Consider the following 18098-nt stretch of genomic DNA (forward strand, 5'->3'; position numbering starts at 1 on the left):
CACTTTTCTCATACCCTTTTGGCTCCCCAGGCCAAGTTCGTCAAGCTTGTTTTAATTTGCTTCCTTTTACTTCCAGTTCCTACGCGAAAGGCAGGTCCCCGACGCCTCAAAACCGCTTCAAGAGGAGTCGCATCATGGGCGACGAGATTATCATCGACAAAACGGCGTTTTTCAATCGTCTTTCAAGCTTCTATACATCATGGAAAGCAGATAAAAGATCTAGCCATCCGGTGTTTGGCGGTGCTGGATCTATCATCATTTTGATGGGAAAGACGGACGAAGCAAATGGTTTTCAGAAAAACAACGCAATACATGTATGCTGGTTCTGACGGCGATCATGATCACCACACTGATGCTTCATAGTTTTGGCTACTTGGCTATGAATTTCCGGCTACACTTCTCGTCTTTACCCCGGAGGTTATGTATGTCGTGACGACAGCCAAAAAAGGTACATTTGCTCGAAAGGATAAATATTTCTAGACGCATGTCGCTTACCGCATGATAGCTAAACATCTAGAACCCCTGAAAAGTGGAAAGATTCCGGTTGAGATCTTGGTAACGACCAAGGATCAGGAAGAGAAAACCAAGGTGTTCGAGAAGTGCGTGGATGTCATCAAGTCCTCTGGGGTATGTATTTGATATTGTCAGGGAATCATTCAATCGTCTATGACGCGACCGCTTCGGATACTAACGCATGCTTGTCAACAGAACAAGGTCGGCGTATTACTAAGAGACACAACCACTGGTCCGTTTGCGGAAGACTGGAAGCGCGTGTATGGCAAACTATCTGGGGAAGTGGAAGAAGTCGACATTGCGCCCGCTCTTTCGGCGGCCTGCTTTTCAGTCAAAGATACAGACGAGCTGGTATGTTTGCAAGCCTGAAGGGTCAGCAGAAGCCACAGCTAACGCTTTATAGGTCTCTATAAGGAATGCTTCGAGAGCGTGCAGCGGTCTGATGTCCGAATACTTCGTCGATGAGATGTCTCGTTTGCTGGATGAGGAAAAGCAGATGACACATAAAGCCCTATCTATGCGTATTGACGCCAAAATTGACGATGCCAGATTCTTCAACAAGCTTGCGAAATTGCCCTCAGAATTCGATCCTCAACAAATCGATTGGGCATATGGCCCTGTCATACAAAGTGGTGGAAAGTATGACCTGAAGCTAACAGCCATGCCTGATGACAATAACTTGGAGCCTGGAATCATTGTTGCTGGGTTCGGCGTCCGCTACAAGACCTACAGCTCAATAATTGGGCGCACCTACCTGGTCGACCCCACAAAATCTCAAGAGGCGAATTATGCGTTGCTGCTGAGTGTTCATGAGACGGTACTGAAGGAAGTCCGCGATGGCGTGGTAGCCAAAGAGCTCTACAACAAGGCCATCGGACTAATTCGGGCCAAAAAGCCTGAACTCGAATCTCATTTCATGAAGAATGTTGGTGCTGGTGTGGGAATTGAGCTTCGCGACTCGAATATGGTCCTTAATGGAAAGAACAACCGGATACTAAAGAGCGGCATGACCTTTGCTATAACAGTTGGGCTGACGGATGTTGAAGAACCGAGCGTGAAGGATAAAAAACGAAACGTCTACTCAATGATGATCACGGACACGGTTCGGGTTGGAGAACAGGGACCCCATGTGTTCACCAAGGATGCCGGCATCGACATGGACTCTGTATCATTCTATTTTGGAGATGAAGAAGAACCTCAGAAACCCGTTAAAGAGAAGAAGGAACCCAAATCCAATGCAATTGCGAGCAGGAATGTGACCAGGACAAAGCTCCGAGCCGAACGTCCTACGCAGGTCAATGAGGGCGCGGAAGCCCGGCGCCGTGAGCATCAAAAGGAGCTAGCTACCAAAAAAACTAGGGAGGGTCTGGAGCGATTTACAGGTACCACCGGCGATGACAACGGAGTCACACAGAAGAAGTTTAAGAGATTTGAGTCATACAAGAGAGACAACCAATTGCCAGCCAAAGTCAAGGATCTCACGGTTTATGTGGATCACAAGGCCTCTACCGTTATTGTTCCAGTAATGGGTCGACCTGTGCCATTCCACATCAATACCATCAAGAATGCAAGCAAGAGTGACGAGGGGGAGTACGCTTATCTTCGAATCAACTTCCTATCACCGGGTCAAGGCGTTGGAAGGAAAGACGACCAGCCCTTTGAAGATCTGTCGGCACATTTCTTGAGGAACTTGACGCTTCGGTCAAAAGACAATGATCGGTTCGCACAGGTTGCTCAGGACATTACAGAGCTTAGGAAGAATGCCCTGCGCCGTGAGCAGGAAAAGAAAGAAATGGAGGATGTTGTCGAGCAGGATAAGTTGGCTGAGATTAGAAGTTGGTCCCTTCCCCGCAACATTTAGGTTTGAAACTAATAACAAGTCAGATCGCCGCCCTGTTAAGCTACCTGATGTTTACCTTCGACCTCCGCTTGATGGTAAACGGGTTCCTGGCGAGGTAGAAATCCACCAGAACGGTCTTCGCTATGTTTCTCCTTTCCGCAACGAACACGTCGATGTGTTATTCAGCAATGTCAAACATCTGTTCTTTCAGCCTTGTGCTCATGAGTTAATTGTTTTGATCCATGTACACCTCAAGACTCCTATCATGATTGGCAAGCGAAAGACCAGAGATGTCCAATTCTACAGAGAGGCTACTGAGATGCAATTTGATGAGACTGGTAACCGGAGGCGAAAACACCGTTATGGGGATGAAGAGGAATTTGAGGCAGAGCAAGAGGAGAGAAGGCGACGGGCGGCTTTGGATCGCGAGTTCAAATCGTTCGCGGAAAAAATAGCTGATGCTGGAAAGGATGAGGGTGTTGATGTTGACATCCCTTTCAGGGAGATTGGCTTCACTGGAGTTCCCAACCGCTCGAATGTTCTAATCCAGCCAACCACAGATGCTCTTGTGCAATTGACTGAGCCGCCCTTTCTGGTTGTGAGTCTCAATGAGATTGAAATTGCGCACCTTGAAAGAGTGCAGGTAAGCTGAACAACGGGTTTTCTATTCAATTGGGAAGTTTCTAATGTCCATATAGTTCGGTCTGAAAAATTTCGATCTTGTCTTTGTGTTCAAGGACTTTCATCGGGCACCAGTGCATATCAATACAATTCCGGTGGAGAACTTGGAAGGTGTGAAGGATTGGTTGGATTCAGTGGATATCGCATACACGGAGGGACCTCTCAATCTAAACTGGACCACAATCATGAAGACTGTTGTCAGTGATCCGTACGGCTTCTTTGCTGATGGTGGATGGTCTTTCCTTGCGGCCGAGTCAGATTCCGAAGGTGGATCTGATGAAGAGGAGGAGTCGGCCTTCGAGCTTTCTGAATCAGAACTTGCTGCAGATGAGAGCTCAGAAGAGGAGAGTGACTATGATGACGATGCTAGCGCCGATGACGATTTCAGCGCCGATGAAGAAGAGGAGAGTGGCGAGGATTGGGATGAGCTGGAACATCAGGCCAAGAAGAAAGACAGAGAGAGTGGCTTGGACGAGGAAGACAGGAGCAAGAAGCGAAAGAGGTGATAGACCGGCTTCTACGCTTGCGCTTACTCTCGGTGGTCAAGCATGTCTAGCAGAATCTTGTATTCTGGTTCTCACACAGTTTTAACAATAGAACATGCCCGCTGCACATTCGCCCGCAGCGTTCAGCAACAGCGCCTTGCTTATAACTTCTCGTTGTCCATGGTAAACGTGCTAATGCTGCTATGGTAAGTTTATGGGAATCCGTCCAATGCCGAGCGAGGCCTGACAGCATTTAAACCGACGGGCCCAATGCAGAATGGTAGGGCTTACAATGACGATATGTAGGTAGCTTTGAAACCATTGGTTGATAAGAGGTTCTAGAGGTCTATGAATGCGAGTGTAGCTTCAGGGATGATATAGTGTTGTGTAGAAGTTAATAGAGTATAAGAAGGATGGATACTCCATGCCATCCTCGCGTCAGGGTCATGCGTCCTATGTGTATCCGCTGCACCAATTTCTCACCATACTAAGCTTATTTAGATATGCTTGGAGATGTCGCGGTGCTAGCAAGACCATTACTATTTGCCCTTCCTCATTGTAAACCACATATCGCGCATCCTTTTAACCTGGGCTGGGGTAAAATGCTCGTAGCATTCATCAGAGGAATAATCCATGAAGTTATGGACCGGGTCAGTTCCCGGGCTATCCGGACATGAGTCTTTGCGGATGGGACATCCATCGGTGGGGATGGACTCTTGGGGCGTGTCATCTATATAGTCACCCTCGTTGTCGGCAGAACACGACTCCCCTTCGAAGGTGTGCAAGAGCCCGTTCCAGTGTCCTATCTCGTGTATGGCGGTGCCGCCCCGGTTGTAATGCGTCAGCGACCCACCGGGCATGGTCCTCGCAAGAACGTTGCATCCATCTTTCACATAACTGGAACGCGGACTAGTGCTGTTGATGCTGGGATCAGGCAAGGTGCAGAAACCAAGGACGCTAGATGATAACTGATCCGAAAGGTCGAGGTGACGGGTCTGGGTCTCAAAGCCAGTGGGAACTTGGAGATCGGACTGGAAATAGACATTGAGGGTTCTGTAGGTTCCTCTCCGGAGGGCTTGTTTCATGGTGAGTTCATCTTCATTGCGCGCCCATTTGTCGTTGACCTGGCGCGTTACTCCTTCAAGCCGATAACTTATTGTCGCATTTGAATATGCATCTTGAAGATATGACAACTATTATAGTTGGTCAGTTCAGGCATCGATTGTGGTCGGTAAAGTATACATATTGAACTAGAGACAAAGCTCTATTCAAATTTCACAACTGACCTGAGTAGCAATCATACCGTCCGAAACCACGTCACCACTTGCCTTACTACTCACGACATGAAACCATGTTTCAATTTCAATGTGCTCTAGGGCCTTCCGACTTTCTTGATCAACCGCGCCATCATTTCCGAGACTGCTTAACTTCCTAAACTCAGCTCTCAAAGATTCATCTGGGGCTGCAGTGGCACAGAAGCCACGACGCGAACCAGGAGCAGCATGAGAGGTTTGCTGGATACCTGCGACCACAAAGATTAGAATCTGAAGTCGGAAAAAGTGAAGCATGTCGTCTAAAAGACTGGGCATGCGTGGGCTTACTGAGAGGTTTCAACGACGTTAAAAGGACTATTGTTGCTATCAGTTACGCGGCATGGTATGCACACTTCGCCAAATGTTGGAATTGGGGATGGTCAAATCGAGGCGGGAATGAACAAACAAGGGATACAGATATCACGAATGGCGAAACATGGGAATGGGGGCGGGGGCTTTGTGTGGTAGGAACACATTATGCTGATGATTCCAATAAATTGAAGCACTTCACAAAAAATAAAAATCCTAAATCAATTGGTTGTTAACACGCTAATGCCACCTAAAGACGCCTGAAATACCAGCTGCCCGTTAGCAATTTGGGCAACCTGAAACCCCCCGGATACCAGCCAAATCAAGGGGCACGTTTGCAAACGGTGTAAATATACAGTGCCGAAAAAAAGGAAACTAGGTTATCGGGGAACTAATCGCCAACGATAACTCAATGGGTGTGTGGCCCAGGCCGATCATCTCGCCCAGTTGCAGTAGCAGATGTCTCTTGCTCATTATTCCAGGTTAAATATGTATGGTCGCCCAGTTTCCTAGGGGGGGTTAACTTGGAATCGACTGCGGCTGGGGGAGGGGGGATATGCCGTACCTTGGACGGACTAAGTGTGCAACGGTAAACAGTGCTCCAAGTAGGACGCAGACACCTCCAACAACAACGTAGGCAATTCCCATGAAAGGATTACGGCCTCCGAGAACACTTCGAGTGGAGATTAAGACAGACTTCGTACCACCATATTCAGTGACCGGAAAGGCTAGCATAATGATGAGTGTTATTTCGCCAAACGTTTGGGTTCTCGTCCTCATGAACTTACGGTCTTTGATATCCAACCGATACCGCCCAGATTGCATGGATTCGTTGTCATTTCTCCGGGACAGCTTGCTAAATGTAGGCAAGGCGGCGGTCCTCATCCACACCATGAAATCCTCATCTTCATGCAGATTCGGGATGCCATTCTCGTAATTGTCCGGGTAGCGTTCCCGCCAATTGGGCGGAGGAACAACCGCACCTGGCTCGTATTTGGTTTTCTTGATGAGTTCTTTGTCGCTATCCCATGCAATACCTTTGTTGGTCATATTGTACGTCTTGGGCTCACCATCACGGCCGTTAACCAGAATAGGGTTATTTATAGTGTCGTTAAACATGGAGTTTGCGATGAGCCCACACGGATAGTATGCTTTTCCATTCTCATCAAGTTTGAGAGGGTCGCAAGAGCCACCGTTGATGGTATCATTCTTGACTGCCTTTCCTTTCAGTTGATCCATGTCGAGGCTTTTCACATATCTTCGATGATTCTGATAGAAGTTGGTAAGGCGGTAGTACATGAAGACCGGTGGTCCAATGTTATCCGGAATGTCAAACATGAGTCGGCAGTGGTCATCCCCATTGTCGTTGCTAAAACGTTGCCAGGACGGCGGCTGGTCGAAAGAGGATTTGAATGTGTAGTGAAATTTATCATCTGGGATCAATTCTTCGCTCGTCGGGACATCCTTGCAATCCGAATAGTCTATCACTAGTTCTTCGACCTAAAGAGCAACATCCAGTATCAGAGGCAGTCCAGAAGGATCAGCAAGTTTCACCTTACCGTTGAGCTAGCCCATAGTAGTAAACCACCGATAGGGGCAAAAATGACTCCGACAACAAAAAACAGAGGTAAAACACTCTTTGGTGTCAAGATAGGCCTATAAAGTCAGCTACTAGCCTTGGGTAGGCCAGGTGTATCTGTAGACTTACTGCCAGGCCTTCAAGCGTTGTTGCCGAAAGGCAGTGTCTGTAGGCAGTATAAGTATCACGAGATCGAAGGATGAGTGCGAAGCTCTCACTTGCTGGCCTTCTGTTTTTAGGCTTCTTGTCGATGTCAGCGTCACCCCTATGTTCTTGCTCATCGAAAGGCTCAGCGCTATTTCCCTGTGGATGAGACATGGCTTCTTATAAGTCCCATTTCATGGAGAAGTTATGTATAATGATGAGCAAAGGTGTGGTCAACTGATGTAGTCAGTGTGGTGGCGCGGATGCCGGCGATTGCGTACTTGGTGGGCTTCGCCCCCGGAAATCATTCCGCTAGGACCCATTGTAGGTATCGTTAAGTTAATTATTCATTCATTATTATAAGTTAGGGCCATGCTCCGTAAGCGTCCATAGGCATTTAATACTGCTCCATACTTAATAGAACGTATGTATAGAAACCATCAATGAAGTTGTACGTATGCAAGGATATAACTAGACATTGTTCTTTTTGGCGCTTCACCAGTGGCTATACGTCAAAACATGCTACACATCACAGAGACTCTTCTTAGAACCGTACCTGCTCTTCAAAACAGCATTGGCCGGTCTGTTTCGCAATGAACAACGGCAGGCAGGTGGAAATGGAACTTTGGAGGTCTTGGTACTAGAATGGAAATTAATGTGTATTGCGGACACAGTGCCTGGACAATGCATGGGTAGGTACGGAGTAAAACCAACTACAACGGTTCGGAAATGCGATAGATTGTTAATTAATAATAATGATCGCTACGCAATTACCAATACCCGGCTCTGAGCGGCATATCACCGGGGGGTACTATGGTCTCGAACATCCTCTTTTCGGACACTTTGCGCTTAATACTTCGTTTAAGTTGACCACAAAATACGGCTAGTCTATCCCTTTGCGTCGAGTGTAAATCGAACTTGGCGGTGATTAGGCAACTAGCAATCGAATCAATACCAATAACATGCTTCGTCATTGTGCATATAGCACGAACTCAATCAGCACGGCTCTATCTAAGCAAAATCATATGAGATCAAATCAGCGCTGTGTTTCATAGAGACCACAGTCCATGAACCAAACGCCTGCAAATTAGTGCCTACCAGGGCAACCAACTGGCAAATAAACCACAACCCAGCTGCCCGCTCGCATGAAAACAACCAGCCATGCTTACTGAGGTAAATGGGCAAAGAGGGGGGAAACAAGACCGGGTATGCAGTGATATGAGCGCAAAAACAAAGCAAGTATGAGAGATAACTGGGTACAATCGTGAAGTCAAGTCGCTAACCAATCATACAAGAACAACAGGTGAGAACAAGGTCGAGGGGCTAGCTCTGCAGTGTGACAATGCGTCGCTCAATCAACATACTGATGGAAGTATGCAGGATCGAAAAGACCAACACGTTCATAGGCGGTCCAGAGCTTGCTTGCTTTATTCACGTCAATTTTGCAAGCCTGTTGTGCATCCGTCTTGCGGAATTCTTTGCCGACTTTTAACGCTTTGACGCGAGCCTCGAAGATGCGGCGCTTGCTGCAGAGATATGTGGCACAAGAAAGCCTTAGCGTAGCAGCCAGGTTTATCTCAGCCGGAATCAACAGTTCCCGCTCCGGGTCATTACTCAGGTCCAACATCTGGCCTTTCCAATCGGCCTTCAACGCTTTTGCATTGCTGCCGAGAACTTCTAGAGAGGGCGAATAATCTTGGATGGAGCTATAATCTGTGTCATCCCTGCTAGTGCCGATGGCACGAGAAGGCTTGGAATTCGGCGTGTATACGTCAAATGTATCCAGAGCCTTTTGCTTTGGGGTGGACTTTGGTGTGCGCTTAACTCTGGGTGTCCGCTGCACACGGGTCTGAGCAGGAACAACCCTCTTTGTTGGCGCTGGCGCGATTCTTTTCAATCTGCCATCTGAGACATCGGGGCGATGTCTGTTCATCATGACCAACTGACGATCAAGGATATCTCTTTCCTCTTTGGCCCATGCGGCTGGATTCCGGTTGTATTGAGCGCATACGACCGGTACACAAGAAAGAGCCAGGAAATACTCAGCGCGCGTTGGTTTATTGAGTTTATTATCGAATCTTGCCATGTGAAGATCAATGTGCTCCATTACCGCTTCTGGGGATGGCGGCGGCATGGGGCCAATTAGTGGCTCATAACTGGCAATTTCAGGTAGGGATTCATGAGCTGAGAAAAGGAGAGGGTCTCTTGACACGGCCAAGGCATCTCCTTCGGGTTGCTCTAGGTCGATTGACTTGCTTTTCTTATGAGTGCCAATGTACGGAGTCACGGGCGGTGATGGTAGGTCCATCTCGGACTGTGTTCGTTTCCGGTTACCTGAAATGGGTGCGAATTGCATTTCATGGGATAATAGTTGGTCCTGCGATACTTTGTGAGGTGCAAATGAAGAGTTAAACGACTCGAACGGTTTGGACTCTGGGGGGGACATGAGGCTGGAGACCGGAGGTAGACGACCCATGTTGGGCTTGTCACTTAATACCAGCGATGAGGCTGCAGGCAAGGATGTCATCTCAGGGAAACTTCAAAAACCTGGATATAGCGCGTCGTGGGACGAGCGAAGTGTAGTCGGAGATGGGGTCAGAGGATTGTCGCTAGCGACCGTGTGGTTATATAGTATGGCCTCGGGATCAAGAAGCTTGAAGACGATGGCGATGAAGTGATGTTTATAGAAGTCAATGGAACGAAGGGTTTAGCAATACTCGTTGAGCACATGTGAAGGTGATTTGTCACGGCCTCTTTGCCCTGTGGCGACAGGCAGCAAGTGCTCCGAGAGTGATGGCCTAGTCTCGGCGATAAGAGTCACAGTGACCAGGAATGCCCAACAACTTATAAGAGCACAGTCATGGATCCGGAAAGAATAATAAGGCGCCCCTGGGAGGGCTCTGGTTAAAGGTACGGGGCTATGAGTCAATGCGTTGCTGATGGGCGGATGGGGCTGAGGTTCTATGGATTGTTCCTGTACAATGGACGTTCACGAGACTGCGGGGTTTGGCGCGTGGCTGTAGAAGCAGCAAGGCCAATTCCTTTCATGTGGTATCAATTGGACATTGCAGCCAGATAGCAAGCGCCATATGACCTATTTAGTTGAATTGGGGGGACGCATCTCGTCTTATATCCAGAAACCATTTCTGTTTATCCATGGATGAGCGTGTGATCGCAGGAGGGGTTGGATGATCTACCACATGACGACAGTCATCACGGGAAGGGGACGCGGGATGATTCGTAGCATTCACAATTTCCTGGCAATCAAGACATAATTTTAGAAAAGGTTAGCTTTACGTTGGTTGGTTGTAGCCTGTCTGAGCGCCCGACTGAGGAATGACCGTGAACCCACCAATTGGCGCGATGGATTCAGTAGCTGCGCTCAACTGGTTGGGCTGAAAGCCATGGATAAGAGTCAGATTGTCTGCCTTGGACTGTAGTCCCGATCAAATAATAGTCGGCAACTGCAGCTATGACTCATGACTCCATTTGGGTTGTGTTCAGAATCAGGAACCAGCGGCGAAGATTGCCTGCCTACGGTTATAGCAGCCAGTCAGAGGTGATAGGTAACTGAAGTTACGGCAATGTGGGATAACTCAACACTGGAAATATTATTACACTCCGAAGAAGTATGCGAAATCAACATTCTTATATCTAGAGAACTTTCCTTCACTCCAAACAGTCTAGACTAATGTGTTTTCTGGCCAATTTGTACGGTCATGGCTCGCAGGAGATCAGTGATTTTGCTTAGGTAGGAACCGCACTGCATGTGACTTGAAGCCTCAGCCTAACCCTCCCAGATATCATGCAGGTGTTAGGGCAATCTATGGCGTATACTTATCACTAGGTACGGTCACTACCTAATTAAAGTTTGCCGTAGCCGCTCCCTGCACTGTCTACAGGTCTAAAGTCACTCTAACGTCCCAGTCGAGACAGGGCATGTTACAAGGATTACGCAGCAACTTGAAGGCTTAAGGCAGTATGCTTTCTATTACGGCGAGTATAGCATGAAGAAAGAAAGAAGCCTTTAAGGATCCTGCCATAAGTCCGCGGTATGTCGCACTTGCATTATCTCCAGGCTGCGGCAGTACAAAGCCTAGAGGGATGCCAAAGCAGGGCAAACATCGGTGTATGTGCCCATTACGGAGAGGGAAACTTGATTGGCACTTTGTCCTCAGAGTTTCCAAGTGGCCCAAATGCGTGAAGATATAAGCGCATATCAATCTCAATATCCCTACGGTTCGCCTGATAAAAGGATAAAAGTTTCGAGCATCAGGGTAAAAGGCGCAGTTCCAGCGTTCGGCTGGTACTACGGTAGTCACTTGGTCAAGATAGAGAAACACCGGTGCGTGTTATAACATCTTCAAATATTATTAGGGTTGTCTACAGGCGTAGGCGAATATCAGGCAGCATGGATCTGGACACACGAACCTAAGACGGGTTTGAGTAACGTTTGTAAATACTAAGAAGAGCGAGAAAAGTCAAAATGAAATGTGCCGTACAGGCTTCGTGTTGGCATCAAGATATTGTCCTTGGGTTAAACATATTAGCCAGCGCGAGGAAAGCTGTGAACCGATGAGGCCGGCCTAAAGCAACGTTGGCGCAACCACAGCCTGCGTCACAGTGAGACATCTCTGGGGATGATGAACCAATCCCTCACTAAATATGAGTCCCAATGGATGCTCGCCATATACCTTAGTGTTTGGCTCGTCTTTCTGGTTTCAGCCTTTTCCTGCTCTCGTGGGCAATCATATCACTAAGGTCTTCCTGGAACTCCCAATTCGGGTGGTTTTCCTGCTGTCTCTGTGATTCGTAGAGTCTTTGTAGGTTATTTTTGCTGATTCCATCGCCACTCTGCATGTCATCCGGGTCCACGGAAACATCAACATCTCCTGGTTTCTTGCGCTTTCGAGTCTGATCTTCTGCCCCCAGCACGGGCAAACTATCCGGAGTTGGACGCAGATCATACGCCTTATCGCCACCAAAAAACCCTTGTACCTGTGTTTGCTTCTCGGGAATAACATGGAACGCACTTCGATGGCCGACTGGGTCCTCGGTCTGTGTCCCATGATAGTGCTTGCGCACGTCGAATTCGCCGGAGACGTTTTCAACAGCTGTCAGCTCTGATGGAACAGCTGACACCAGGCCACTTGGACTTTCCAGTCCGCTGGGTGTTTGTAATCCCGTGTCTATATCTTCCTCGTCTAACTCTTCGTCTTCGTCTTCGCTCTCCTCGTCAGATAACTCGGGTTCTTGCAACTCACCCCATAGGTCTCTTTCAACGGGTTCACCCTGTTGCATGGTTTGCTGCGGTTGCAGTACACCAAAAATGTCGCCTCCATACAAGGGGCGATTGTGTTCATCAACTGGGGGCTTCCCATAGCCGCCAGGATGATAACCCCACATGGCTCCCGGGGGTGGAGGCGCATTGAGACCAGGTATCTTCAAAGCTGGATAGGAAGGAGGAGGCCCATATCGTTGTTGGTTAATCAGCCAAGGTGGGGGGGCACCGGGGGGCATATTAAGAGCATCCTTCAGCTCTGGGCTTAGTTCTCCGGGACGCAAGTGTCGCTGGTTTGTTTCAAACTCCTTTCCCTCGTAATAGACTTCACCGTACCGAGTCAATTCTGGTTTGGTCTGAAAGCGGAAAAAAGCTTCATATAACTTCTGATAGTCAATATCTAATCGTCCCATCTTGGGCTGTACTCGCTCCCTTTGCTTCTGCTTGAGTGTTGCTTGTTCTTGCTTTTCTAGTGCAGCATCGCGCATTTCAGATATCCCTGTCTCTTGAATGAATTTGGGTAACGAAAAAGGCGCCTTCTCGATGCCTCTTTTCGACGACAGATATTCCCGCTTCAAAGACCAGTGGGACGGCACGGGAACAACGTTTCGATGTGCCTTTATATGTACCAGGAGCCGCGGATCTGGAGCTGATGTATCTGTCCATTCCACTAACTCGGGTTTCCGAACCATAGCTTTTAGCTCGGCCACGGAGAGCTTGTTTAGTTCCTTGCGTTTCCGCTTTGACAAAGTGGCAACTTTGTCTTCCTCTTCTTCCGGGATGTCGGCGTCATCATCGAAATATACCTCAGGCTTGGACGGTTCAATTCCCGGCTTTGCGTCCTCGACCTCGTCAAACTTAGTGGCAATGCCCTTGTACATTTGCCATAGAGGGTCTTCCGGGTCAAGTGTGATAATGTGTGGTGTATCAATGCCATTTGCCTCGGAGGCCGGCAGTGAACCCTCTTCATGTTGTTCATCGGAAGCACTAGCCACTGGCTCGCTGCCCTTGAAAAATGGTTGTCAGTTTTTGAGTAGGAGTAGGTTAGGGCGAGAAGCATACCTGGGATTTTAATGCCTTCTTTCGGGCCCTTCTTAACTGATTTTTGGTAGGCTTCATGGGAAAGTATAGGTTGCTGTACCCTTAGAGACGATGTGGTAATGCAGACGCACGATTAGACTGTATTATAAGATATGGCAGTATCTTGAGTGCTACGCTGGATGGCAACGGTCGCTGTTCTGCGCTGATGGTTTCCATCGCGGCATTACTTGCTTCCGAGGCATGGGGACTTACTATACCTGAAGTGGTTAGTTACCACTCCTCACCGCCTGGCTCCCAAAATTATGCAATGCTAGGGTTAATGGAGTTAGTCTTTTTTAGCAGGGTAGATTAACTATTTAACAGGGGTAACCCCATAATTATTATGTAGCACAAAGCGCTATCTTTTTGATAAGGTAAATGAAGTTATTAGGTTCTTTTAAAATGCTAGGCTACACTAAAGAGGCTCTGGGCTAACTAAGCTATAATAAGTACTATGAATATAGAATACAATAAAAGGGTTAGGTGATAATACCAGGGAATAAAGTAATTAATACCCTTATCAATAAGAAGGTTACGAAAATAATGTCAAGGCATAGCTTTATAAAAAAAAAGTTTAATAATAAGTATTGAAAATAAAACTTTATAAACAAACAGGGTTAAGTCTTTTAAAAAAATTTCTATTAAATATAGAAAAAGTTTTTCTTAATTCCAGCTCAGAGGTACAAGTTACTTAATTACCTTAGTATTGTTATAAGCTATAGTAGTATAGTTTACTTTTTTATTTTTAAAAAATAAAGGTTTTATAGCTGTTAAGTAACCTTTTATTATTATTCATAAAATATCATGTAGTATAAAAAATAAAACTAAAAGGTAAATCATTCATAAAGAGTCTTAATAATTAAGTATTTATTATAAGTAAAAAATTATATCTATAAACTTAAACTTTTTATGATATTTTTTTATATAATTTTTAATAAACTTATGTCAGGGAACGCGGCCAGCGCGGGCTGATGTTAACCAATGGATTTGTTATAATGATACAGTGTGACTGACTGTCACGTCAGGAACCGGAGTTGCGGGATATTTTAATTTAATTATAGCAGATGCTATAATGCTAGGATAAAAAAGAATTATAGTTATATTAATTAATATAAGATTATAAAGCAGGTGCTTTAATAAATATAATAAAAATTATATTAGGTGCTTTATAAGAATTTAATTTAGTTATATATTTAAGGGACTATTTTTATAGTATTAAATAGTTTTAGTTATTATTTATTATTTCTAGAAACTAAGCTACCCTACCTTTTAGTTTTTATTTAATTTTTTATATAAGCTTTTTAACTTTAAGACTTGTACCTTTTCCTTCTATATATAAAATATTCTTAAATTTTACTAGTTTAAGACAGATTAGTAGGCTTTATTTAATAATAATAAACCCTTAGTATAAGAGATTTAAAAATATTTACTATTATTATAGGAACCTAAACTTTTTAAAAGGTATAGGCTATTATAGCTAGGCCTACCTTAATTAAAAAAACTAGAGTATATAAAAAAAATAATTACTATATTAGTAAATAAACTTAATTAATTAAAAAGCTTTAAAGAAATTAAGGCTAATAAAATAAAATTATTTAAAGGTAAGAGATCTTTCTTATGAAGTTATTTAATCTTAATAAATATGCACTTGCGTATTAATAACCTTAAAAATACTAATAAATATAATAAAGTTATATTTACAGGAATATACCTTAAAGGACCTGTATTTAATTAATTTAAGTTATATATATAAAATTATTAAATAAATAAGCCAAGAAAATAAAAATTAATAAACAAGAAAATCTTGTAAATTATAAGAAATTTAAGGTATAGATTTTTAAAGTATTTAGTAACCTAAACCTTAAATAAATTACTTAAGATAAGATTAAAGCCCTGTATTAAGGTAAGTTAATTATTAATAAATATATTATAAAATTTTATTAAATAGCTTTAAACTTAACCTAAAATAAATTAACTTTTATAGTAAAGTATTATAAAGGACTTAGGAATAAAACAAAAAACTAGTTAGCTTTAATTAATAACTAACCTAACACTTTTAATAAACTTATTAAAATAATATTATAAATTAAAATATACTAAAACAAGTAATAATTTAACAAGTAATATAACTATGTGCATTAAATAGGAAGAGATAAATAAAACTTATAATAAAATAAGAATAAAAATATAAAATAAATGCCGTTATTATTACTAAAAAATAAAAGGATAGCAAGAAAAGAAAGTAATTTTAAAAAAAATACTTTAAATATAGAAAAACCAGGTATATTAAGAAATATTGTTAAGTAAAATACTAATATTATAAACTAGCCATTTATAATTTATAAATATATACTACCTATATAATAACTAAACCTGATTTCCTGGATATTATAGAGGAAGATATCCTTAAAAATATTATAAAAAAATAAAAAAAATTAGTATAATTTATAAATAAATTAACTAAATAAATTAGCTAAGTATAAAAGAAGGTCTAGTAAAATATAAAAAATCTTAAAAAAATTAATAAAGGAATGCTTAAAAGCATTAATATTAACATGTAAGAACTTAAAATTAAAAAAAAAAAGTTAATATTATTACTAATAATAGGTTAGAAGAACAAGCAGAACACTACACAGGTTTTAAAAAAAGGCTAAGTATAATATTAAGTAGATATAAATTACTTAAAAATAAATCTCTTAGTAAATAAAGAAAAAATTACTTACAAGCAAGTAATAAGATTTTTTTTAAATTTTAAAAAAAGAGTTTTATACACCTTTAATAAATTTAATTAGTAATAAAATAATTATAACTTATTATAAGACTTAAGAAATATAAATATAAACCCTGTTTAATAGTAATACTAAAAAAGATAAACCTTATAACTATAAACTAGCACAAGCAGTTTACTAGAAAGAATCTAGTTATATATAATAAAACTATATATTAAAATATAATAAATATAAAAAATAAATATTTTTAGAATACCCTGTTCATGGGCAGGTTAATATTAACTTTATAAAAAAATATAAATAAGTATTAAATAAATAAGAAATAAGCCTATATAATAAAGTCTTAGGTTATATAAAAAATTACTCTTGTAAATATTATCCTAAGTTAAGCAAGAAGGTATACCAAGATATTAACTAAATAAAATATTATAATAATAGGTATTTATAGTATTAAAAAATTAAAAAATTATATTACTAGAAACCACAAGCACTAAAAATTATTATATAACTAAACTATACTTACCCCTTAGGTAATACTAAATATAATTACACGGAAATAAAAGCAGGACACCTAAACTATATAAAACTTAATTATTATAATTATAATATTTTATATTATATATTTTACTAAAAAACAGGCCAGTTTTAACTAACAAGATAGGCTAGAGTATAATAATAATATTATTATTAGTATTAAAAAAAAGTAACACTTTTTATAATTAAAAATAATATATTAATTATTATTATAGTATAATTGAATAAAAAGTATATAAAAATCTTACTAGACTTAGGGTGCTTTAAGTAATTTATTAATAAAAAATTTATTAAAATATATTAATTAGTAACTAAGCTTACAGGGGAATACTAGAGAATTTTTAAATTTAAAAAAAAAAATTATTAAAAACCTAAGCTTATAGCTAATAATATATTAATAAAAAGTGATAAATATATTAAGAATATTATATTTAAAGTTATGCTAATAATACCTTAAGGATTTTATAATATAATTATTAGGATAACATAGCTTACTTAATAAAACTTAAATATTTACTAGATAACTAGAAAAGTGCTAGTTAATAATACTTAGTTAAAAATATAAAAAAATATTAATAAAAACTATAAATTTAAGTTACTAAAAAAGTATTAAAAAAGCTTTATAAAAAAAGATAAAAAAAATAAATAATATAAAATAATATATAACTTAAAATTAATAAAAAAAATATAATAAAGGCTATATAACTAAAGTTAAGAAAAAAATATAAAAAAAAACTTACTAAAGTGCTTAAAAATTTTTTATAAAAATATTATAAATATATTAAATTATTTATAAAACTTAATTACTAATTACTAAAATATAATAGTTATTTTAAAGCTATAATACCACTAATACCTGGAGAAAAGTTATTACAGGTATAATAATACTAAAAATTACTAGTAAAATTATAAGTAAAAATAAAGTTTATTTATAAGTTTAAAAAAGCAGAATATATTTACAAGTTAAAGTTATATATATTTTTAAGGCCTATAATAATGCTAAAGAAAGATAAAAAGGGCGCATGGGTTAAAAATAAATAATTAATTATTAATTATTACCTTAATAAAGTAATAATTAATAATATTAATTAAGTACTATATATAGTATAAAAAAGGGATTTTTTATTAAAAATTATAATTTTAATAATTTTTAATATTTAATAGGATTACTATAACTTATAAATACATGTTAAAAATATTTATAAATAGTATTTTTTATAAATATAAGATTATATATATAGGTTATTATATTTATAGGACTAAAGTAATAACTAGCTAAATTTATTAGGTATATAACTTATATATTATAAAAGTTTATAAATAAAACTATTATTATTTATTTTAATAATATTATAGTTTACTTAAAGACTAAGAAAGAACATAATACCTATGTAAAAAAAGTTATATAAGTATTAATAAAAGCAGGACTTATAATAAGTATTAAAAAATATATATTTAATATAAATAAAATTAAATACCTGGGTATAAAGTATACACCAAAAGAATAAAAAATTAAATAAAAAATAATAAAAGAAATATTAAGTTACTTAATATTAATAAATAAAAAAAAGTTAAAAATTTCCTAGGACTTTTAAAATATATATAAAAAT

The 18098-nt window shown here is 40.5% G+C and overlaps 5 protein-coding genes across 5 annotated transcripts; 1 reads left to right on the forward strand and 4 right to left on the reverse strand.

Annotated features, from left to right (window-relative positions):
* Nucleotides 1-50: 50 nt before the first annotated feature.
* On the forward strand, nt 51-3563 carry spt16 (chromatin-remodeling protein SPT16). Its single transcript, XM_073721611.1, has 7 exons — nt 51-314; nt 364-448; nt 506-627; nt 709-864; nt 917-2348; nt 2398-2996; nt 3052-3563. Exons 1-7 carry the CDS (start codon nt 135-137, stop codon nt 3538-3540), a joined length of 3063 nt encoding a protein of 1020 aa, XP_073578789.1. The 5' UTR covers nt 51-134; the 3' UTR covers nt 3541-3563.
* Nucleotides 3564-3854: 291 nt separating this feature from the next.
* BDW74DRAFT_105678 (zinc metalloprotease) lies at nt 3855-5279 on the reverse strand. The gene is made up of 3 exons (XM_073721610.1): nt 5121-5279; nt 4806-5041; nt 3855-4712 (listed from the first exon to the last, which is right to left on the reverse strand). The coding sequence occupies exons 2-3, from the start codon at nt 4818-4820 to the stop codon at nt 4059-4061; spliced, it is 669 nt and encodes a 222-aa protein (XP_073578790.1). The 5' UTR covers nt 4821-5041; nt 5121-5279; the 3' UTR covers nt 3855-4058.
* On the reverse strand, nt 5118-7132 carry BDW74DRAFT_162644 (CDC50/LEM3 family protein). Its single transcript, XM_073725994.1, has 6 exons — nt 6939-7132; nt 6850-6886; nt 6701-6797; nt 5930-6641; nt 5707-5869; nt 5118-5650 (listed from the first exon to the last, which is right to left on the reverse strand). Exons 1-6 carry the CDS (start codon nt 7036-7038, stop codon nt 5551-5553), a joined length of 1209 nt encoding a protein of 402 aa, XP_073578791.1. The 5' UTR covers nt 7039-7132; the 3' UTR covers nt 5118-5550.
* An 894-nt stretch (nt 7133-8026) lies between these two features.
* On the reverse strand, nt 8027-9587 carry BDW74DRAFT_105714 (SWIRM domain-containing protein). Its single transcript, XM_073721612.1, has one exon. The coding sequence runs from the start codon at nt 9389-9391 to the stop codon at nt 8216-8218; it is 1176 nt and encodes a 391-aa protein (XP_073578792.1). The 5' UTR covers nt 9392-9587; the 3' UTR covers nt 8027-8215.
* Nucleotides 9588-11425: 1838 nt separating this feature from the next.
* BDW74DRAFT_105738 (U2 snRNP complex subunit CUS1) lies at nt 11426-13373 on the reverse strand. Its single transcript, XM_073721613.1, has 2 exons — nt 13208-13373; nt 11426-13152 (listed from the first exon to the last, which is right to left on the reverse strand). Exons 1-2 carry the CDS (start codon nt 13262-13264, stop codon nt 11560-11562), a joined length of 1650 nt encoding a protein of 549 aa, XP_073578793.1. The 5' UTR covers nt 13265-13373; the 3' UTR covers nt 11426-11559.
* Nucleotides 13374-18098: the final 4725 nt, after the last annotated feature.

Source organism: Aspergillus multicolor (genome assembly GCF_047715735.1).
Source record: "Aspergillus multicolor strain CBS 133.54 unplaced genomic scaffold BDW74scaffold_42, whole genome shotgun sequence".
NCBI lineage: Eukaryota > Fungi > Ascomycota > Eurotiomycetes > Eurotiales > Aspergillaceae > Aspergillus > Aspergillus multicolor.